Source organism: Diaporthe citri (genome assembly GCF_014595645.1).
Source record: "Diaporthe citri strain NFHF-8-4 chromosome Unknown scaffold_5, whole genome shotgun sequence".
In the NCBI taxonomy this organism is placed as follows: Eukaryota; Fungi; Ascomycota; class Sordariomycetes; order Diaporthales; family Diaporthaceae; genus Diaporthe; species Diaporthe citri.
In genome coordinates, this window is record NW_025064850.1 from 5055889 (window position 1) to 5078825 (window position 22937).

At 56.0% G+C, this 22937-nt stretch overlaps 8 protein-coding genes across 8 annotated transcripts; 4 read left to right on the forward strand and 4 right to left on the reverse strand.

Moving 5' to 3' along the window:
• Nucleotides 1-651: 651 nt before the first annotated feature.
• Nucleotides 652-1834, forward strand: INS49_011910 (uncharacterized protein; the record flags this gene model as incomplete). Its single annotated transcript, XM_043172618.1, has 2 exons — nt 652-766; nt 1011-1834. 2 exons carry the CDS (start codon nt 652-654, stop codon nt 1832-1834), a joined length of 939 nt encoding a protein of 312 aa, XP_043024363.1.
• A 211-nt stretch (nt 1835-2045) lies between these two features.
• On the reverse strand, nt 2046-4418 carry INS49_011911 (uncharacterized protein; the record flags this gene model as incomplete). The annotated part of the gene is made up of 1 exon (XM_043172619.1): nt 2046-4418. The coding sequence occupies one exon, from the start codon at nt 4416-4418 to the stop codon at nt 2046-2048; it is 2373 nt and encodes a 790-aa protein (XP_043024364.1).
• A 1071-nt stretch (nt 4419-5489) lies between these two features.
• Nucleotides 5490-7261, forward strand: INS49_011912 (uncharacterized protein; the record flags this gene model as incomplete). The annotated part of the gene is made up of 3 exons (XM_043172620.1): nt 5490-5699; nt 5754-5874; nt 5928-7261. 3 exons carry the CDS (start codon nt 5490-5492, stop codon nt 7259-7261), a joined length of 1665 nt encoding a protein of 554 aa, XP_043024365.1.
• A 184-nt stretch (nt 7262-7445) lies between these two features.
• INS49_011913 (uncharacterized protein) lies at nt 7446-8600 on the reverse strand (the record flags this gene model as incomplete). The annotated part of the gene is made up of 1 exon (XM_043172621.1): nt 7446-8600. One exon carries the CDS (start codon nt 8598-8600, stop codon nt 7446-7448), a length of 1155 nt encoding a protein of 384 aa, XP_043024366.1.
• A 611-nt stretch (nt 8601-9211) lies between these two features.
• On the reverse strand, nt 9212-9942 carry INS49_011914 (uncharacterized protein; the record flags this gene model as incomplete). Its single annotated transcript, XM_043172622.1, has 2 exons — nt 9212-9792; nt 9918-9942. The coding sequence occupies 2 exons, from the start codon at nt 9940-9942 to the stop codon at nt 9212-9214; spliced, it is 606 nt and encodes a 201-aa protein (XP_043024367.1).
• Nucleotides 9943-11274: 1332 nt separating this feature from the next.
• INS49_011915 (uncharacterized protein) lies at nt 11275-14778 on the forward strand (the record flags this gene model as incomplete). Its single annotated transcript, XM_043172623.1, has 2 exons — nt 11275-12364; nt 12422-14778. 2 exons carry the CDS (start codon nt 11275-11277, stop codon nt 14776-14778), a joined length of 3447 nt encoding a protein of 1148 aa, XP_043024368.1.
• Nucleotides 14779-16635: 1857 nt separating this feature from the next.
• On the forward strand, nt 16636-17910 carry INS49_011916 (uncharacterized protein; the record flags this gene model as incomplete). Its single annotated transcript, XM_043172624.1, has 1 exon — nt 16636-17910. One exon carries the CDS (start codon nt 16636-16638, stop codon nt 17908-17910), a length of 1275 nt encoding a protein of 424 aa, XP_043024369.1.
• A 680-nt stretch (nt 17911-18590) lies between these two features.
• INS49_011917 (uncharacterized protein) lies at nt 18591-22757 on the reverse strand (the record flags this gene model as incomplete). The annotated part of the gene is made up of 6 exons (XM_043172625.1): nt 18591-18725; nt 18814-19955; nt 20729-22163; nt 22221-22353; nt 22420-22624; nt 22709-22757. The coding sequence occupies 6 exons, from the start codon at nt 22755-22757 to the stop codon at nt 18591-18593; spliced, it is 3099 nt and encodes a 1032-aa protein (XP_043024370.1).
• Between the last annotated feature and the right edge of the window lie 180 nt (nt 22758-22937).

Consider the following 22937-nt stretch of genomic DNA (forward strand, 5'->3'; position numbering starts at 1 on the left):
CTGCTTTGCAGGCGGGGACTGATGCAATGGCTCTAGCAGCGCTCACTTTCTGGGTCAAGCAGGGCTGACTTGTACCTGTGGGACGAGAGCATGCAGTTGTGGAAGCAAGTCGTTTGTGGATTCCCATGCCGGAGAGAGATGACAATCTCTGATCGTGGAGAGCGCAATTCATATCTTCTCCATTCTCAAAATGAAAATGTAGAGGTTAGACCTCGTTTGAGGTTTCCACAGGCAGCTGAATCAAGGCTCCTGGGGCGCAGTCTCGGTGCCAATGAAGGCTGCTGCAATGGAATTCCGTAAGCACGCCATACTCGGCGGCCATGTGCAGTGGGGACAAGCACTCAGGTCCCTACTTGCAGGTGCCGGGGGGTCCCCCGGCACCGGTGTCGGCGTTCAGCTGTGTGTGTGGCTGACCCGAATTATTTGGACGACCTACTCACTCTACTTATCTTGCACTGATCTTTCTGCTCTCACATACTGCCTCTTCTACCAATCGCCAATTTTAACCTTGCCACCTCCGTCGCCTGACGCCCGACGCCTGCCTTGTCCGAACGTTACGGGAGAGCCCATCTACAGCACCCCAGGCCGACAAGATTGCCGATAGCGTGGGGGTGGGACAGCAGCAAGCCGCAGGCGGGCGCTCAACTCAAGATGGCTGACTCTGCCGCGGACCTGGAGGCTCATCCTCACCAACAGGGCGGCGCGAAGCAGACGGCGAAGGACCTGTTCTCCGGAGCGGCTGGTGGTGTTGCACAGGTACTACTGGGTAAGGTTCCCTGGACGATGAAGCTGGGAGACGAGGCTCAATGGCGTCCGTCACATTGCGCATGTACCTGCAGCTGCAGCTGCAGCTGCACCTCGCCTAGATGAGAGAAGCACAGGGAGGGAGGGGATCGGGCCAGTGCCCAGCTTTCAACCCGACTTGAGGCATTCGAGATCATGGCTATCTGTCTTAAACCACGTCAATATTCTGTACACACCGATCAATTGACTAACAAAACACCCTTCAGGCCAACCCTTCGACATAGTGAAGGTCCGCCTGCAAACATCCACCACAAACACATCAGCCCTGGCAACAGCAACCTCGATCCTCAAGAACGAGGGCCCAGCAGCCTTCTACAAGGGCACCCTAACACCGCTGATCGGCATCGGCGCCTGCGTGTCGGTCCAGTTCGGCGGCTTCCACGCGGCGCGGCGCTACTTCGAGGAGCAGAACACGGCCAACCACGGCGCCGCCCCGGGTGCCGCCCTCGGGTACGGGCAGTACTACGCGTCAGGCGCGTTTGCAGGCGTGGCCAACACCGTCCTGTCGAGCCCGATCGAGCACGTGCGCATCAGGCTGCAGACGCAGCCCCACGGCGCGGGGAGGCTGTACTCGGGGCCCCTGGACTGCGTGCGCAAGCTGACCGCCGCCCCCGGGGGCGGGGTCCTGGGGGGCGTCTACCGCGGCAGCGCCGTCACGATCCTGCGGGAGGCGCAGGCGTACGGGGTGTGGTTCCTGTCCTTCGAGTGGCTCATGGCGCGCGACGCGGCGCGCAACGGCGTCGACCGCAAGGACATTCCCGCCTACAAGGTCGCCTTCTACGGCGGCCTGGCCGGCGAGGCGCTGTGGCTGTCCAGCTACCCCTTTGACGTCGTCAAGTCCAAGATGCAGACGGACGGGTTCGGCAAGGACAAGGTGTACAGGAACATGCGGGACTGCTTCGCGCAGACGTGGAGGAAGGAGGGCATGGGCGGGTTCTGGAGGGGCCTGGGCCCGACGCTGCTGAGGGCCATGCCTGTTTCTGCGGGAACGTTTGCGGTGGTGGAGCTCACGATGAGGGCGATCAACTAGGCGGGGCTGTGTGACAAAACTCTAGGCGCTGGGGTTTGGCAAGAAAGATCCATGGCTGGCAAGGAAGCAAGACCCCGGACATTGGGACCATTTTACTGCATCAGGAAAGCTCAAGTGGTTCAACACTATACACATTGAGAGGGACAGCAATAGACTTGGCAGGACGAGGGCAATTCCTCATTGCTTTATACATTTGGGGCTAGATCAGGGCCTAATCACTGTTCTCAACGCGCCTCTGCAGGATCATCCTCGCATTTCCGGGCTCAAGCGTATCAATGCCGAGCTCCTCTATCACCTTTCTCGCCTCGGCATTATCAGTGAACACGCGGTCACTGGCCTTCTTGAGCGACATGAAGCCGTCCTCGGCCTCGAGAGGCAGGTTGAGCAGCTTCACGGCGTCCGCGAGCGTGGCCATGGCCTCGGATGCGTTGGGCACGTAGCGGTCGACCATGGCGAACACGGCGTGCAGGTCGCGCATGAACTGAGCGGCACCAAGGGCGGTGAACTTGTTCTTTCGCAGGACGTCGCCCCACAGCGTGTCCTGTAGGCTGTCGAGGGCCCCACGGACGACGCGGCGCACGACGGCGGCGCCGATGGCGCGCGCGAGGAAGTCAAAGTTGCGCTTGATGATGCGCAGCGGCTCGTCGAGCTCCGCCGTGATGGCCAGCTGGTACGGGTCGACGGCGGCCGTGTCCTCGCTGACGACGGTCCACTGCGCCCGCTGGATGTAGGCGCGGAACGCGTCCGCGTGCGACCTGATGACCGCCTCGGTCAGCAGGTCCTGGGCCGCCGTCCGCCGCTCCGTGTACGCCTTGATGGTCTCGTCGAAAAGGATCCCGCCGTCCTCGCCTGTGCCGACCGTCTGCGACGTCCGGCCCTTGACCTCGTCGTGGCTCATTCCGCCCGCGAGGTTGCCCTGGTCGTCGGACTTGGTGGCCCTCGCCTGCAGCCGGTCCCACAGGTCCACAAAGAACTCCTCGTTGCTCCAGTCCTTCAGGGCGTTGACAACGTGATCGGTGCTACCAAAGACCTTGCAAAGCGTCTCGAATGCCCCGGTCCCCTCGAGGGCTGCTAATTGCTCTTTGGTGGCCCCATACACCATCTTGCCGGCAGTGGAAGTCATAGCCTTGTAAGCCCCCAAAGAACCGTTTAGCCGGTCATGGTACGAGTCCAAGATCTCCAGCTGGATCTCGATCAGGAAGCGCAACTTGTGGGAGAACCTTCTGACCCGCTCGTATTGAGTCGTCACAGAGCGAAGGAGGTCTGTGACGCGGACAGCACCGTAAGTCGGTTTGGTCTTTCCCGGGCCGTTATACTCGTGGTCAATCTGGCCAGCGTCTGGTGTGGCCATGATTCCTTTATACCTGTCCAGGGCAAAAGTCTTCTCCGCCTCGAGCCACTTGTCAAAGTGTTTGTCCAGCACCTCAGAGGTGAGACCACCCCAGCCTCGCTCGAGGTCGCCTCCGTCATAGTTGAACCTGGATCGCAAAGTATCGTCAAAGGTCATCAGCTGTGACATCAGGCTGCTCAAAAACACCGGGTCCTTCAGGGCCACCTCCACAGCCGAATTGACCTTCTCCCTGATGACGGGCAGCAACGAGGTGATAAGGGCGCACGTCGGGTCCATGTATACCATCTTGTTGGCCGCTGCCGTGTCGCTGAACTTTGTCGCGAGTATGAACCCAAAGTTGTCACGCATGAAGTCGTCCCACTCCTCCAGGAGGGTCGTAATCCATGGAAAACACTGCGCCCCAATGATCTGCGGCTTGCTCGTGGGCTTGTCGCTCATGAAGTGGTATCGGAATTCCTTGGTCCAGTTCTGCGCCATGACATCGACAGGCAGCAGCGTCACCACGCCGTCCGAATAGAGAACCTCTGGGACCTGCAGGTCCACCAGCTTCTCGAAGCACTCCTTCCACTCCTCGTCGATCTCTGACCGGGCATCCACCTTCTTCGGCCAGCCCCTCTTGATGAGGATCCCATCCATCTCCGCCCACATGGTTCTCTTCATCTCGTCCCAGAGATTCTCGGCGATTTTAGCAACATGCGCCACCAGATGCGTTGCAGCATAGTCTGCCTGGGGCTGCAGCTCGTGCAGGTACTGCCCCAGCTGCTTCAACCTGGTATAGGGCTCCAGCGCGGCCTTTGGGCTCTTCGGCAGGTGGCTCCGGGCCTCTGTCCGCAGGTTTTCGACATCCTGCAGCAACAGCAGGTACTTGTGCGCCAGATCGACCTTCTGCAGCCTGTGCATGGGGCCCTCGAGCCTGCGGATGGCCTCGTCCGGGGCGTCGGAGCTCGAGACGATCTGCAGGCGGACGTCGATGCTGCGCTGTAGGGACTGGAAGTCGTCGATCTGCTTCTGCAGCGAGGCCTGGCTCTGGTCGGCAGACTGGCGCGCGACCTCGAGGGCGTGGGATGCGTCGTCGAGCTGGGACTGGAGCTGGACGTGCTGCTCCTCGACACTGGCGAGCAGCTCGTCGAGGTTGTCCAGGTCCATGGTGGACTGGAGCTTGTCGTCCAGGTAGTCGTCTAATCGCATGTCGTCCGAAGACTGCGAGGGAAAGGACCGTAGCTGGACAGCCATGGCGTACGGCAGGTGTCTTTACCCGAGGAAGTCTTTGAGGTCAAAGAGGTGCACCGGCTGTGGTATGGATGATGTGTTTTTGGCTGATGTTGGTGAAATCCACTTGTCTCCTTCCTGTATGCAATAAGCTGTAGACAAGGTAATCGCACCTCTTGCGGCCGACAGCTGTCTCCAACTTGCAGCTTCGGTTCCAGGTCGGAGCTGCCCCTCGGTTCCGCGCCCCACCTAATTCCGGGGCCCACCAGCTGCAAGGGGTAGTAGAGCTCCCAGTACCTGGGGGACAAAGTGTGCTGGGTGAGGAACCGAGTCTTCAATTGAAAGCATTTTTCAGCAAAGCCTAGATAGAAATCCACTCCCCGACTCAGCTGGATCGACCGAGTCAGCGCAAGGAATCTAGCCGATGATCTATCTTTACGGAGTACCTGGGAGCTTGTCCTTGGGCACGGAGATGCCGGCCTGCACTGTGTCTGGCTTCCAAGGTTCTGAGAAGTCTCTCATGGCCATCAACGCCGCCGAAAGAGGAAGCCCGAGGTCCTAATTTGCTTGCTGTCCGTTTTGTCCTCTTCGAGCTGCTCATGAGCTTGGCTGACAAATGGAAAATGATTTACGCCCAGTCTACAAGATGGCCAACGTGGCCCCAACGTGTTCCCTGGCAACAGACACGAAGGCATAAATGTTGTCACCATCAATCCAAATGCCGTTTGATTCTGCTCGGGGGATCCCACGTTCCAGGCGTCGAATTTCCAGGCGGTCCGACCCCCGCAGGGCGGATATCCGAGCTTATTGTTACACCCCCGGGCACTAGGCGGAGCACATTATTAGTACTTGAATGGACCCTGCGACTTTGCCAGCGACCTCTTCGCCATTTCCAATCATTGGAAATCTACCCCTAGTGCTCACTCTTTTTGCGGCTGATGCTCTGTTTAGAGTAGTACATCATAGCCTGTTCAAAGTTACTCATCCGGGTCGCCTTAACCCTCCCTTTGCCTCCCTTCCGCGCTTGACGTTTGAAGACACAAGCTAAAGTCCCGCCGTACTCATTCGGATTCCAAACCAACCAGTCGTCATAAAATGGGATGGCCATGGAAATTTTTGTCGTTGGATGAAGACCAGGTGAGGCTGAGAAGGCAAATATTGAACAGATATGCCGGAGTTGCCCAGCTGTCGGCCTTTCTTCCAGTCCTGTTGTTCCTCGTCTGGAGACTGGCAAGTTGGGCCTTCAGGGCAGTCGAGGCCAAGAAGGGCGCATACAATGCCATCCCGGAGTCACCACTGCGGAAAGTGAGGAGGCAGGGCCCCCTAGGAACCTGGGAATCACGATACCGCCATCTGCAGTGGTGGCTTGGAGATGATGTTGTCTTCCTGGGCCGGACTTGGGGCCAGAGAGACGAGTGGGTCTTTGGACTCGGCTGGGGTTTCTGGATGTTGATCCTAACTGTGACGGAGACTGCCGATGGTAAGGTAGCAAACATGTCTGAATTAGATTACAAGAGTACTGACAAGAAGCAGACTACCTTCATCTCACAAAGCGAGCTGGTGCCATCGCAATATCTCAATTGCCTCTTCAGTACCTCTTGGCACTCAAGAGCCTCAACCCGGTTGCCTACATATTCAACTCGTCACATGAGCAAGTCAACCGCTATCACCGCGTGCTTGGCCGCATTGTCTATACCTGGCTTTTCGCCCACGCGTGCCTTTACCTCAACTTCTTTGTCGCCTCGGGAATACTGGCTGAGAAGCTCAAGACGTCCCGCGCAGTTATCACTGGCATGGTAGGGATTTGGAGCATGACCTTTCTGAACACAACAACCCTGAGAGTGGTCCGGAACTACTCTTACAGGGTATTCTTCATAGTCCATCTCATGGTGGCGATGCTGATACCGCCCTTGATCTGGTTCCATGCCCACTCGTCGAGAGTGTTCCTTGTCGAGGCACTCGTGGTCTTCCTCGCCGACATTATCACCCGCAAATTTGACACCGTCACCGCTGTCGCGAAGCTGGAGACGGTGCCGGGGACGACCCTCGTCAAAATCACAGCGCCGATTCCCAAGAAGAAGATTCACCGTTTCCAGACTCATCCCGGCTCTCACGTCTACCTCCAGATCCCCGCCGAAGCGCGGCCTTCGGACAGCCCGGCTTCGGCAGACTATCTTGTCCACGAGTTCCTGTACAACCCTTTCACGGTAGCCGATGTCGACGCGAAAGCTGGGACCCTGACACTGGTGGCGCGGCACCTCAGTGGACCAATGACCACCACTCTGAACCAGATCGCGAGCAACAACAGCCGCCACGATGCCACCAAGATCCCACTCTCGATCGAGGGGCCATACGGCGTGGCCGGCCACTTCTCCACGCTGGCCGAGGGCGAGTTCGACCGCATACTGCTTGTGTCAGGGGGCGTTGGCGCCACCTACACAGTCCCTCTCTACCGCGCCTTGGTCAAAGACAACCCGGCCGCCCAGGTCCAGCTTGTCTGGGCCGTGCGCGTCGTCGGCGATGCCTCGTGGGTAACATCCGGAAAAGACGACAAGGGATTCACAGAGGACGAGGGCGTGCAGATATTCGTCACGGCCAGCGAGGACAAGCTGGGCAGCCCGGAGGGAGCAGAAGGCGAGGACGTGGAGCTGACCTCGTTGCACCACGGCGGCGAGATGAGGCACCAGCTCATGCGGCCCAATCTCAAGAAGATCGTGGATGATTTATTCCAGCATGGTCAGGATGAGAGGGTGGCGGTCTTTTTCTGTGGGCCGGCGGTGATGGGCCGCGACTTGAGGAATCATGTTGGGGCTTGGGTGCGGAAGGGGAGGGTGGTATTTTGGCACAGCGAGAGCTTCGGGTGGTAGGGTCCAGCATTACTGAGCTCGACTCATCAGGGTTAGGAAAGAGTTATCACGTTGCGCCAAAGTGCTTATCAAATGTCAGCAGCCGGAGTTCCGTTTCATTCCCTTGCTAAAACCGAAGTGATCTGGTAGCGGCGTCCAACCAAGCCTCGAAAAGGCTCGTTTGGTTTGTACAACAAAACTTATCTTACATTGTGCTGTCTACTTCTAGGAATAGTTCCATCCCTCTGAACATGTCCGAGATATCCCCAATCTCACCATCCGAATGACTAAAATCTCTCTCGTGGACTCTATTTTTCTTTGGCGTGGTTGATGTGGCAGCCGATGTAGTTGAGTCCGTAGGATCCGCAACGGCCTTCCATATGTATCCCTCTTCACTTTCTTGTGTACCGTCAAAGTGTCGGACAAATGTCATTAGTTCCTCGTGCGTGGGTAGACAGACCCAACCATACTTTTTGCTGGGATTAATTCCAGCAGCGGTTGGGCTATAGCCTGAGAAGTAGTCGAAAAACCTGTACAGCGAGAATCTTCGTAAAGCCTGATGCTCACTGGTCTCGTATATCCTCGCAACAAAAGGGTAAAAGTCGTAGGGTCTTGGCCTGGCTCTCCACTGCTTTTGTGTCAGGGAGGGCGTGTCGTGCCTCTTCTGCTTGCTTGACTTCTTTTGTGACTGGCCAATCTCTGGAGGTGGACAGGATTCCGGCCGCCTGAGTAGCTCAATCAAGCCAGCAGCAAGGCGCACCACGTTGTTTCCAGCGCAGTGCCTCCAGTTCCTGTGGGCGCACACCGCACGCGGGTCGTCGCCGAACCCCAGCGCGATCAGAGTGTCGCGGAGGCTGGGCATTTTCGTCGGATGGCGGCCAGAGGCGCCGGCGGCGAGCTCCTGCACGTCCACCCAGCTCAAGAACAGCCCCGTCAGCCGTGGGTAGTGCGCCGCGATAACCTGAAGCTCGAAGCTCAGATCGAATCCGACGAGTACGGGTTTAGAGCTGGTGTTGTTGAAGGACTTCATGACCCTGAGCAGCCTCTCCTCGACCAACTCCGCGTCTACGACGTCAACTTCGCCGAACGCGAAAGCCTGGCCGCTCTTTTCCCTTTCCCTGCCCCAAATGTGACAGCAGCGGCTCTGAAATCCATAGTGTTGTTGGTATGACACCAAAGTCTGGGGCAGACATATATCATCGCCGTGGAACGATTGTATGGGAGGTATGTACGCGATGCCAAACTCACGACATTCGGTGGGGCCGCGCATGTTCCACGGCTCGGCGTCAACGACGACGATGCCGCACGAGCTGAGACCTGTGACTTCAGCGTGACGAGGTCCGGTAGGTTGCTTTGCCATAGCGCTTCCCACTGCCTGGTGTCCAAATTCCTGCACTTTTTGGCGTATCGCATCTAGGACGGCGATTCAGAACGACCAGAATGAAATCGAGCTGGATGTAACGTCAGTCCGGTGGTGCTGTGGGAATTCTTCAGTCGGTCGCCCCTTGACGATCCGTAAGTTGTCCAGTTGAGCGAGTGCAGTTGAAGTGTGCAAGCTCCCATGGTGTTTACCAGAGTTGTTAGTCAATCTTGATTTTGGACAAGAAGCTGGACAGCCACCACGACTCAGGGACTAGTGAGAGGCTTGGGGTTTTCGTCCAGATGTTGCACGCTTTGGTGGGACATAGAAGTGTCATTGCGAGGTGGAATGACTGTAGCCTTGGGGCCATTTTCATGCCGGTGTTTGATAAGCTTGGTCCCTGTGTAGAGAGAGATGATAGCCCACCCCTTCGAGATATCCTTTTCTTTAATGCTCAAGTAATGATAGACGTCAAAATCCCTCGTTCAAGTCGTACAAATCCTGCCCAACGCCAATAGCCAGCCAAATCGCCGTGAAGGTATCAGAACAGACCGTCGCTCTTGTGTCCAGCGCCATCATTTTCAAAGTCCATTGCCCAAAGACGCCGGGACTCAGTCGGCACGTTTCTTCGGCTCTTCATCGTGCACATCATCAACGCCGTCCCAGTCATCCGGTGCGTTCTCGTCCCAGTTGTCAACCTGCTCCTCCAAGGACATTGTCTTGCTAGACGGGCCCTCGCCTGCTGCGCCGGACGCCTCCATGATGCCGCTCTCCTGTGCGCCAACAACGCCTTCCCCGAGCTCGATGTCGCCCTCTTCTTCCGCTCCGTCGGGGACGGCCGTGTAGGATTTGCGGCTCCTCTTCCTCTCCAACATGCGCTTGTGGTACATGGAGCACAGGCCCAGCCCCGCCAGGCTGCCCACCAGGTTGGCGACGATGTCGTAGAAGTCAAAGTCGCGGCCGTTGGGCAGGAAGCCCTGCAGGAACTCGGAGCCGACGCCCAGGCATAGTGTGCACACCACCAGCGTGAAGTGAAGGGTCCGGCGGCGGTTTGTGTCGACGATCCAGTAGAAGACTACGGTGAGGAGGAAGAAGGTGACGGTGTGGAGGACTTTGTCGTTGACGTAGGCTCCGACTTGGAGGGAGGTCAGGCCAGCGTAGCCTGCGAGGAGGAGCAGCAGGAAGAAGACTCCTGTCGAGTTGTCAGTGTCTCCTTAAAGGTAGCAGGGCCAGAGCTTGCCTGGGGAGCATTGGAGCGCCAGGTGGAGGTGGAGTGGGGAGGGGAGCTTCTGAGCTCAGCTCCGGCAGCTTACGAACCTGCGAATGGAAGTCGTATCCTCATCTCTGGGAAGGTTTTATGTAGATGGACGAATCATAAATGATCTGCGGTGATAACCATGGCTTTTAAAAGAATTCCGCTTGGATCTGAGACTGGGGGAGTGGGGTGGGGAGTCCAGTCGTTATGCCGTGTCACTCGGTTGGGAGGTTTGAGCACTGGGAGGTTTGCGATACGCAACGAGTTCCAGGATGAGGTGGCCTGGAGCTTGCTTGCCTGCTGCCCGCCCACACAGCTCCCAGGCCACCTGGCAGCCCTGGGCAGCCGAGCCCCACACGGCCAGGTGCGACCGCTCTGTCGGGCCATCCCCACTCACCCGGACGCCATGTGGACGCGGTTCGCAGCAAATCGTCCAAGGGAGCTTTTTGAAGGGGAGGGGAGGGGGGTTTCTCCTGTAGGTATGATGCAGCCTCAAGTAGCACATCAGATACTCTCTGTTTATGCCTCCTTGTCGTACAAAACGTATGTTGATCATCATCACCCATCATCTACACTCATTTTCAACGAGCTTTTCTTTGCATCTCTGATGCCCATTCGCATCAACTATCCAGTAATATGTGTGTGTGGGCGTGCATGTTCTGGCGACGCGTAGCGATGCGCCGCCAATGTTATAGTGGTGGAGGATGACTTCGCTGTATCTCTCCTACCATTAATTCCAAATACAGTGATCAGTTAACATGGAATGGCACAGATGAATTTTCAGAGGTGATCAGACTCATTGCCTCGATATTGAATCGAACCATCGTGGCACTATGTTCCCGCTCTCCCAATACCAACTGCTTCCGGGTAGGATCACATAAGCGCGGGCGATTATGTAAGGCAGCCAGAAGGTGAGGTACACCTGAAATAATGCAGGATGGGATATCGAGTGCCCCGAGGCAGGAGATGCAAAAGTAAGCCATGGGAATGCTGCAAACAGAGGGGCCTGGACTAGATAGCATATTTGCACAAGCCCACAGCTGCCCACAATTGCGCAGCGTGCCCCGTAGCCTCGTCGAGCAGAGACAGAGGTACCCGGTGACGCTCCTTGGGCGCCGAGGCCCACAGTCCCGTCGCGCGACGGTACTTGCTCCACCCAAAACGGGACATGCGCTCTCCAGACACAACGTCAATCCATCACGTCCACGACCATCGCCCGTCGCAATTCCATCACCTCCTCCACCACAACACCCCGAATCATCCTGCACTCCCTCCTCCCCATCTATGTCAATGACGCGCTATCACCCGGTGCCCATCTAGTCAACCGACTCCGACCGGAAGGCGGTGGAATTCACCTCGACCCCCGGCGCATGGGGTGTGCGGCCGTGCATCAGTCCTGTCCATCCCCCAGGGGCCAATATGTCATTGCATCAATCCCAGAATGGCTGGCCAACGCCCGCTGGCAGCCAGGGAAATGGAATCAGGATGAATCAGCCCCCTTCCGATGGCTCGTCGCGATCCCAGAACGATGCGACTTTGTTGATGCCTGAGGCATCAGACAACCACGACGAGGACCAACGACGCGCCCATTTCGCCAGTCTCTTTCGCAAAACAGACGCCAGGATCGCCGCCCTCTTTGCCGATGACGGCGACATCGATGTCGCTGCAATCGAGTCCCTGAAGCGCCCTCCCACCGCTGACGACTCGTTCAACCTGCCGCCCCCTACCACCGACCATGCACCCATCCAGCCACCCCCCCTGAAAAAGGCGAAACGGGTAATTGATGAGGACGACTATGGCGACGATGATGAAGATGACGAGGAAGAGGACAATAACGCCGACGGTGGCTCCGCGCCGCCAAAATCACAGACTGCTGCAAATGCCGCCGCAGCCAAGACATACCTTTCTCCCTCCAAGTCCGGGAGCTCTCCTGTCCACTCTGTCTCCTCTCCCGGCAAGAACGGCGATAAATCCAAAGAAGATGGCGCGTCGCAAGACCATGCGAGATCATCCGAAGATGCGCGAAAGGAACTGGAAGAGGCTCGCAACGCAACCGAAGAGGCGGCCAAGCGCAGCTTCCACACACTCTTTTATACTCTTGAGAATGATCGTACCGCCATGTTGGAGCAACAGCAACTGGAGGAATCTGAGAAACAGATTCAGGCGGAGATGGATAAGAACGGCGGCAGCTCATCCAACGAAGGCTCCGGCCAGGCCCACGGATCCCTCAGCAGCGCCAACCTCGGCGCCTCAAGCCTGACGCTGAAGCATCTCATCGCCAGGATAGATATGAAGCGCAGTCAGGTCCAAGCAACTGACCAGGAACTGCGCAGTCTGATGAATGAGGTTAGGAAGAATCGGTCAAAATGGGCGAGCGAAGACAACGTGGGTCAGGAGGAGCTTTATGAGGCGTTGGAGAAGGTCCTCAGCGAATTGAAGGCGCACACGGAGTACTCGACACCATTCTTGCAAAAAGTTAGCAAGAGGGATGCGCCAGACTACTACAGCGGTAGGCAGCATTTTACCCGCCCGAAAAGACTTGCGCAAGCACTGATCACTTCCACAGTCATCAAGCAGCCTATGGATCTAGGTACCATGACGAAGAAGCTCAAGCAGCTTCAGTATAAATCCAAGGCCGACTTTGTGGCCGACCTCAGCCTGATCTGGGATAATTGTCTCCGATACAATCAGAACTTGAACAACCATCTCCCTCGCATGGCTAATGGTATGCGCAGGGAGGCCGACAAGCTCACTCCATTGATCCCTGACCTGGTCATCAGGCCCCGCGCCGAGGTTGAGGCCGAAGAGCGGCGCAAGCAGAACGGTGGCGAGGACGACGCGGGCGACGATAGTGACGATGAGCCCATCATATCCTCGCGCGGTCGTAGCAGTGCCACAAAAGGCGCCACGAAATCGAGGAAGGCCCCTTCGGACCAGAAGGAGGGAACGCCAAACAATGACACCAAGCCCATACTGCAGCTCAACGGGATCCTGGCCAAGACCGGCCGAGAAGGCTCCGAGATGGGCGAGGGCAGCAATGGATTCGGGACCCCACCAGTCGGCTCCTTCACGCCCTTGGGCCAGCACGGCCAGTCCGGCATTGGCAGCAATGCCGACGCCATGGAGACCGACGGCCCGTCTTTGAGCGGCATGGTTCTCGACCATGCGCTGGGTGAAGCTGCCGAGCAGGAGATTGAGGATGAAGAGTACAAGATTTGGAAGCAAGTGACGAAAAAGGATCGTGCCTTGGCCGCCCGTGAGCGCTACAAACTGTTCAAGGGCAACAAGCTCAACATCGACGAGCCAGCACTCGTGAGGACCAAGGCCGGCATGCGACGCGTGCTTCGAAGCCACAAGCAAGCAGAGTCGGCTGGTCTTCTCGCTGCGTCTGGCGGCGGCTCATCAGCCATCGCTGCAAAGGACTCAGCGAAGCCGATCGAAACCCTGGCCGAGGGCATGGAAGATGAAGTAGAGCGAGCCATTCCCGATTACTACGAGACCAACCATCTCGTGCCTGACGTTCCACCCAAGCTGCAATGGGTCGAGGACGACGAGGGCCAGGTAATAAACCAGCACGAGGATGTCTTGCGTATGGTACCGCGAGGCTTTTTCGTCGCCCCTCCGAGCATTCTCACAAAGAAGTTCGATGCGAATCTCCGGCAGCTGCAGGAGACCAGGAAAGTTGTCTCCAAAATTGGCGTCATCAAGCAGATGCAGATACAGTCACAGGTCTACGCGAACCAGTTTCCCAAATACGAACCAGAGCCCTTCGTGGAGGCTGACATCGAACCTCATTTCGTTGCCGGCGACGCGCCCGTTCTGGCGCCTGGCGTTTGCAAATCGGCTTTGCAGCGTTCGGTGGCCAAAATATTCTATCACGCTGGGTTTGAGGAGCTGCAGCCGTCTGCGCTCGATGTGGTTGCAGACATCGCTGGGGATTATTTCGAAAAGCTTATTCGCACCTTCAACGTCTACCAGGAAGCCGAGAAGAAGAACGCCACGGGTGTGTACGCCGAGCGTGGGGCCAAATTTCAACCGCGCTTCACACAAGAGGAGGTTATCCTACACACCCTGAACGAGAGCGGCCTCAGCCTGGAGACATTAGAGGGTTACGCCAAGGATGATGTTGACAGATTAGGCACCAAGCTCGGAACAATGCACGAGCGCATGAAGTCCCACCTCGCGGACTTGCTTCGGCCAGCACTCAACGACGTCGGGCCGGACGGCGCTGGGGCTTTCAAGGATGGCAGTGAGCAGTTCGTTGGTGGTGACTTTGCTGAGGAGCTTGGTGAAGACTTCTTTGGCTTCAAAGCCCTTGGTCTTGACAGAGAGCTCGGTTTGGAGATGATGTCGGTGCCTCTGCATCTACTCCAGACTCGTGTCCGGAACACTTTCCAGTCCCAGGCACAAACCGTTGACGCTGAGATCCACGACGTCTTTGAGCAGCTTCCTCCTGCGGACCCGGTCACAAAGGACAACATTCAAGACCAGATCGGGCTTGTCAAGAACTTCTTCCTCGCCAAGTTGCATGCTAATGGCGATCAACCTTTGGTAGAGGATGAGGATCTCCCGGTCAAGCAGAAGAGGCCTCGCCCTCGCCTTGGCGCAACTGGTAAAATTGTGTCCCCTCAGAAACGGCCGCCAAAGGAGCAAATCGCACTGGCCAAGAAGAAGAAGAAGCTCGAGGCTGGCAAAGCCCAGGTCACCGATCCCAAGCCCGGCGGTCCCAACTCGACGCCAGAAAAGGGCAAGAAGCTGGGCAAAAACATTCCTGCGCTGCCCAACGGAGCCCCCAACTCCATTCAGGCCCCGTCGATGGAACGTGTTGACAGCTTGCAAAGCCAGGGTGTTGCGAGCAGCCCGCCTGGCGATATCAAGGATGAGGCTGTCGGTATGCTGAGTCCGGAGAGTAATGAGCAGTAGGCGTGCGAATATCCGGAATCCAAAGAATTATGGTACAATTTGCGACATCGAGGCTCATCATGACTTGACAACGACAAGCCTCTTGACAGCAGCCTTATCTTATATACACTCACTCGTTCACTTCCTTTACTTGCGACTTAACGACATGGTTCCCCCCACGCACAACCAGGACGCTGTGCACAGAGAATCATCCGCACCCAGGTCTCGGATGCTGGCGTCTGTGATGATGCTACTCCCAATCGAATAGCCATTCTCCGTGGTCTATGCTCGTTCACACATGCTACTGGTCAGCATCCGCGCGACTGACCTCCAATGTCTGGGTACTTCGCCGACTCACGCCAAAAGAAAACCAGAGCGGGTTTCAGACCTTTCCAAGCTTGTCAATGCCTCAGGAGAACCGGACCAGGTCGGTGGGCAGATCTGGTCTGAAAGCCTCGCACAAAACAACACCACCATAGGGGCTTGACAGAGCCTCACTACCATACCATGTCTGGCCTTGATTCCCGCCCATCAGCGTCCTAAGCTTTAAACATAATCACGATGACATCCACAATCAGCAACACTTCACCTCAAACAACTTTGGCTCTCTTTTCTGCTTTCCAATAGGCGTTCGGGAGATACACTGCATCGAAACCAAGGGAAATAAAAGGGTTGGGCAGGTCACAGTATCCTTTGCAGGATGAAACGAAACGGGAACAGATTGATGGCTTGTTTTGGTTGTTGTGCCACCTTCTCCCACGCCTCAATGCCCACCTTCAAAAAGAGATACCTACCTCGATTGATATTTTTTGCGCTTCTCACTCAGGCTCGCCACCGGCCTTGAACGTTATCTGTACTTAAGAGTTTTAGACGGCGATGTATTTGGTGGCAGGGGCCGCATTGCGATGCGGGGGTCTATGCGGTGGGCTCTATCTTTGCGCCTCCTCGTCCTGGGTGCACTCCTGGTCCGGTTGATTACTGGCTCGACTGTTGGTATACCTTCCTATGGGCTGCTTTTGTCTGGCGAGAGGCTTCTTTTGATTGGTTCCAGCTTCGAAAGATGGGCTATGTTATGAACGGATTGGGCAGGGCCTCGTGATACGCGCCTTTGGGGCGGGATCGGTACGCTGGGCAATGATATATGGCGTATGGTCGACGACGGATGTGGCTCTGATGGGTCTGTGGCTGCTGGTGGGAAGGCAGATACGTAGTAGATACCATCAAATACCTGAGCTTCTTGCCTCGATAGCCTCGTCGACGTGACCGCCTGGCTTCCAGCCTCCTGACAGCAATTCACAGCCGTGACGTCCCAGGAGAGCACTTCCCAGTTTTGACTGCTGTAAATTAATGTGCAAGTGGTGTTTGTCCATGAAGGCACCTCGGCTATGCTCTAACAACCCACCTAAGCCTCCAGGGCTGGCTGCTTGCCCTCCAGTGTGCCTCACAACCCGTGTCATGCGTCTTCGAGGCTGATCGCACTCGTCGATCCTCGCTGTTGCGGGTCTCGGTATGGCCGGAAGCTGGATCGTAGTGAAACCCATTGCACTGAGGCCCATCGTGACGTCAAGATGAATGGCTTTCATAGTCACGCCGTGAAATGACAGCCACCTAGGCATTTCGTAGTTTTTTTTTTTTTTTTTTTTTTTTTTTTTTTTTTTTGGGGGGGGGGGGAGGAAACAAAAAAAGAACCTCTCCATTGCGCAGACTGCCTCTGGCATCCTGCCCTCCGCTTCAAAAGCTTAGCCTGTCATCTCAAGTTGTAGATTGTGGTCAATGCTATTTACTGACCACGCTTTCCCACGGCTTGCTGGAGAACCTGTTTATACACATGAGACCGTCGGGTCTATTCCGAACCTGATACCTACATGAGTTACTATCATGTCTTCCAAAGCAGCCGCCTCTGGCCGGGACCCTCAGGCTCCAGTTCCAAGCCAGGAGGTCTTCGGTTCTACTATCAAAGCTCACCGAAAGGACCCGGTCATCCCAAATATAAGCTACGGTCTGCCATTCGACAAAGCTATCGTCAACCATGTGGGACCGGATGCCAAAGTGTATGTGCTCGCCAGCAAGACACTTTCAGAGAAAACCAACAGCCTCGACCGCCTGAAGACAGCTCTTGGCACGCGTGTGAAGGGCACAAGGGTCGGGATGACGCCTCATACAATCTTCCAAGAGTGCTTAGAGGTGACAGGCGAAGCCAAAACAGTCGGAGCTGATACCATCGTCACCCTCGGGGCTGGGTCACTGTCCGATGCGGCCAGGTTCGTGCGTAAGGCCCTCACCAACGACATCAGCACAATCGCCCAGCTCGAAAAGCACACGGTGAACGTCAAAGACGGCAAATGGACAGGGCCCCAGGGTCACAACCCGCCCACCGCCAACCTCGTCTTCATCCCGACCTCGCTCTCGGCAGGCGAGCACACGCCCTGCAGCGGGGTCACCGACGGCGACACTAAGCAGAAGTACCAGATCGTGGCGGCACAGGCGAGCGTGACCATCTACGACCCGTGGCTGGCGCAGACGACACCCGAGTCGGTCTGGCTGCAGTCCGGCGTGAGGGGCATCGACCACGCCGTCGAGTCGATACTGTCGGGTCATGCGTTCCCGGAGGTGTATGATGCCTGCCTCAAGGGGCTGCGGCTACTCGTGCCGGGACTCCTCGATAGCCACGGGGGCAGGGACAGCGCCGAGGCTCGCCTCAACTGCCAGCTCGGGGCGTCTCTGGTGATTCTCCCGATCGCATGGGGCGTGCCTGCTGGGGCGAGCCATGGTATTGGCCACATGATGGGCCCGATGGGCGTTGGGCATGGCGAGACTAGCTGCATACTCCTGCCGGCGGTGTGCAAGTACAATGCCAGAGTCACCGGGGAGAAGCAGGCCAGGATAAGAGAGGTCCTCTGGGACATCACTCTGTGCCGGCAGCTTTTCTCCAGCAAAGGCCTGCGCGAGGATCAAGCTGACCTGGGAGACTTGCTAGACGTGGTGGTTCGAGCGCTGGGGATGCCCAGGACACTCAAAGAGAAGGGGATCACCGGGGAGAAGGTGCACGAATTGGCCCGGATGAGTCTGAAAGACACATGGCTTGCGACGAATCCGGTTCCGCTGACAACTGAGGAAGAGGTTCTCAAGGTTCTGAGTATGGTGAGGGGATAAGGTATTTTACATGTGATGCTTTCTCAATAGGTTCAAGATTTGAAAGGCGCTGCTAATACTTGGGACTAAAGTCTCAAAGAGACGTGTGAAATTCACGAGACTATCCTCCACGGATTGCAATACCTCGTTGCTTTTGGTCACATAAAAGATGACAATCTATGGGGTATTTCATCTGGGACGTAACTTTCTGCGTGTTGGTTTTGCATGGTTGAGACTGATTACTAGAGAGAATCCTGATGGTCCTCATGTACAAGATAGATATCAATGCCATCAAAGTGTAAAGGATCAATCTGGATCCACAAATAGTGTACAAGTAATTTCCCTTCATCTCTATCCCCTACTTTTGGCTTCGTCTTCAGGATGGAGCACGCCAGATGTGGGAATAGTCAATCCAATCTCAATGGAGCCCTTCCCCAGCAGATGCCGGAGAACAACAACGGCCAGGCCTTTTGCAGGGCTTTCGCATGGCCAAGCTCCACAGTATGTTTCCGGATACCAGACAGCCCCAATACTCAAACAAGTGTAGTATTGGTTTCGCCAGACTCAGATGAGGCTGGCTGTGTAAATGGACCAACTTCTGATCTCCAAATACTACTCGCCTTTTGCATCCACATATGCAGCCACACCCGGGAGCTAGTATGTTTCCAGGAAGATTCACATGAAACCTCTGCTGCAGACGGCTAGGCTGAGTGGCCCTCATCGCTACCCTTGGTGGCCTCAGTGGCCTCAGTGTCAGAGGCCTCGATGGCGTCGGCCTCGGTGGCGTCTTGATCGACGGAGCTAGGAGCACGCTTTCGCTTGGCGAGAACCTGAGTCTGTGTGTATATATATATCGCGAATTAGCCTCACATATCAACCGCGAGGCTGCCATGGCAAATTCTACGTGAACAGAGATAAACTTACCCATTTGGGCTGGCCAGTCACATCCGCATCACCTCCCGTGCCACCCTGCAAGGCCTTTGCCTGCTTCTCCCTCTTTCTCTTCGCTCTGAACTTCTTGTGGATGTAGTGGAACCACCTGCCATTGATGTTGGTTGACAAGTTCAGCCACTGGCAATGAATTGAGCGGTTAGGGCGACGCATGCGCTCCATTATTTGCTGGGCTTTCAGGCCGTTGATCTTGTATCTGATCAACTTCCGGATGTCGGCATCAGTCCAGTTGCGGGCTGGTTCAAGGGCAGCCGGGGTCTTGGTGACAGCGATGGTGTCCGCAGTAGGAACAGGCGGCCATACTTCCTGGTCGGCCTCCTCATCCTCGCTCCCATCCGCGTCCTCGTCCTCGCTGCTCTCGTCACTCTCGTCGCTCTCGTTGCTACCGTCTGACAGCTCACCTTGCCTATCCAGCGCATCCCGGGCCTCACTTGTCTTCTTCTCGATGTAGTCCTTCCAGCCAGAATAAGGTTTGTCCACAAGTCGCCACCTCTGTTTGATGGCGGCGACAGTGCGGCCCATCCGTTCCGCTATGGCCGGATAAGGCTTGCCCGCGGTCTTCAGGTCAATGACCTCCCGGATCTGTGACTCGGTCCAGAACACCCCGTTTTTCGAGGGAGCTCCGCCCTTTGTGGCCGCCGAGTGCGGCTTCACCTCCTCCTTCTCGTCCTCCTCCTTCTCGTGGTCCTCCTCCTCGTGATCCTCCTTCTCGTGGTTGCCCTTCTCGCCCTCCTCGGCGTCGCTGTCCCCATACAAGCGCAGATGGTGAGCGCTGAGGGGGACCGGGTCTCCTGCGTTCTCGTATATGCTTGGAACAAGCGTCACGGTGGCCAGATTCTGAACAGCAGCGTAGAATGCGCGCTTGTTAAGATTATACTTCTCCGCGACGACGAGCGCAGCGTCGCAGACGACCTCGACGAATGCCTCTTGCTTATTAGGAGACTTGTGGGCCAGGGGAAGGAACATCTTGATTTTCTCGCTGATCTTGAGCTCCGACTCTTTGTCAAGTGCAAATAGTCCGCGATTGCTGTCGGCCCACAAGAGATGATAGTTCAGCACCTGGAAGCTCGCGTGCTGGGCGAGGCGCGTGAGGAACTGGTGGTCCATGATCAAAGCTGGTGAATAGGCAGAAAGTGATAGGCGAGTGCAGACAATCGAGAAAGAGGGCGATAGTGTAGATGTATTGACAGTGACTGACTGTTGACAACAATGTGAAAGGGCAGAGGTTGTCAAACACGTGGGATGTGTTGTTAATTGATGCACAGTCAAAGGTCAGCGGGGTAACAGAAACAATTGTGATATCGTCGAAGTGTTACTTAAGGCAGCTTTGAATCGAGGTGAATGGATGGATGGTGGGTGAAGTAGGAGAAAGTGTTGTGATTTCGTGGAGGCGTTGCTGCTGAAGACAACTTGCAATCGAAATGGATAGATGATCACGGGATCAATCCCCAGGGACAAACGTGGCTGTGATATTTTCACCAAGTGTGGGCCGTTTGTCGCCGGCAATGATCAAGTGTCTGTGATGCCGGTAACGTAAAGCCTTTAGCATCCAGCGATGTTGGGCCTGCCATCTTCGGTCTTGTAGTCTCTGGGTGCCTTTCAGTCCACCACATCTAATCACCAGCTCCTGCACCCCGCCCAAGATCTCTTCTGACCCTCCATGCCTTAGATCCAACCACCCTTTTCTGACCGCCATGGAGGCTCTCGACCCAAGGGATTTCTCCTGTGAGCCCATCTTGCGCCTGACCGACCTCATCTGTCAGAGCTCCGTTGTCGTGCTGGTCCTCACCCCGTTGAGAGGCATGATTGTAGTGGTCTTCAGTATATGACCACGTCGGAACGTCGAATTTCCCCGAGATAAGGACTATCGCCCTCTCTTCAAGCTCACTTGAGGATACTGGTGAAACCAGAGCAATGATGGCACGCTGAACATCAACGCCGCGAACAAGGGCCAGACCTAAACAACGGGAAAATTGGGGCCGAAGAGTTGTTCCATGTCGTATATAGGGGATCTTCTCTGGTGTTCGCCGTATGTAGCGTTGTACACCTGGGTGTTGCCCGTTGTTTGGCTCCTCTGACTTTTCGTCTGGTTGCACCCCATTGCCGGCTTCCGTGATGTTGCAGAATGCCTTGCGGTCTTCGATCTCGACAATTGCGACGATAGTGCCGTTGATGGAGTCGGCCAGTAGGTCTAGTCCTGGCTGATATCCGTAACACACCACGCCGAGAATCCCGCCGTTCGTCCCCGCGTAATGCAGCAGCAACGGTGGTTTAGACGTTAGCGGTTTGGAATCCCATCGAATGGCAGTGCCTCGGCTCAATTCGGGGGCCATGTGGAAATAAGACATTGCTTGCATGTGTCGTAGGTGCAATGCCGTTCTGGAGGTATACTCGCTGGACTGGGAGGGAAGTGACGTGAAGGTGTTGCCGTCACATACAGATTTCAAGCCTTCGACTGTGTCTTCCGGGCCGTCCTCAGACATATACATGACTTCAGTTGGATGAACGTTGGATATGAGATCCATTAACAGACCGAGGCCGGTGCCCTGTACCCAGCCAGGAGTGTTGATGAGTAAGGGACAGTCCTTGTGAGACGACTGGTAAGAGTTGTAGAGGTCCATAATGCATTCCTGATAGTGCTCTATATCTGATGCCGGAGTGACGGATGCTAATGCGTGTGATCTAGGCATGGATTTCGTGTCGACTAGAGTTGGATGCCCAAAAGGAGGGACTAGATTTGGCTCCTCGAGCTGGACAAGAGAGATCAGGCCTGGTGGTGAAAACTCAGGCTGGCCAGGATCGATATCCAGAATGGCAACACCGGGCCAAACTCGCTGCTTGTTGCTGCCTATACTGGTCACCAATCTGTTGGCCAGGAGCCTGGAGAAGGTAGACTTGCCCGACGATTTTGGACCACACACAAGGACAACCGGGGGCTTGGTTCGCCTCTCTTTGCATAAATCGGCAACCTTCTTATTCCATTCTGCGGGTGATCTGAGATCCTGCAGTATGGCCTTCTTAGGGCCATCTGCTGAGCTTGAGAGGATCTGATATGTTTGTTTTGTGGTGTTCTCTGTTTGGCCGACTTCATTCCAAAGGACACCGAATAGAGGTGATAGCTTTTCCAAGTTCCTGAGCCCAGGGGCGCCTTGGTGATTGTGAAGCTCAATCACAGACTGCTCCGTGCATCTCAAGACAGGCAGGGCATGACAGTGAGGTGCATGGACCCAGTGTATTGTCTGAGAAGGGAGCAGAGTAGCGCCGGCGATGGCTGCCTCACCATTCTTGACCCTGATGCCATAACTGCCCAAAATCACCAGACGCTGTCTTCTGGTCAGCAAGCTGATCTTCAGGATGGTTTACTTCCGGGATCATCATACCTCTCCATCTGGGAAGTTCAGCACAGAAACGCCGTTCTTCTTGACCTGGAGGTTGCTTTTTGTAGGCTTAAAGGATGAGAGCTGGACCACCTTTCGCTTGGGAGGATCCTCAGCAGGCTCCGGGGTCTGCAGACTTTGCTCACAGTCAATATCCGGGTTTTTGTCCCTGACCCGAGGGATAACAGGATGTTACACATACCCATCACCTCCAGCAGGTATCTCGGCACCCTCTAGCAGCAGCCTCTCGAAAGCACCGGAGACTTTATCTCCTGGCCCGGGACTTGCACTGGAAGCTTTGTTGCCGTCGTCAATGGTCTTCCCGTTGTCCTCAGGAGAAGCAGATGATGCCAAAGAAGCTGCCTGCCTCTCGAGCAGTCTCTTCTTCAGGGCAGCGGCGCTCAGCACTGCAGGACGATCAGGCCATGTCAGCTACATTTCCGCACTTTGTGAGACGTGCAATCTTCCACTCCGGAATAGATATGACCTACTCTGGGTGCCCTGGCCAACCTCGAGCTTTCTCTTTTTACTCGACGACATCCTGACGACGCTGATACTGCAGGGAATTTATGCCAATGCCTCCCTCATCTCGTGGGAATCGTTTAAACGACCGTCGTCTCACCAACCACAGCGAGATTGATCTTCAAGTGTGAGTGGGTGTGAGTGGTATTTCTAGCCTAAGTCGACCACAGTGGAGTGAGTGGCCCCAGCCCGCCTACC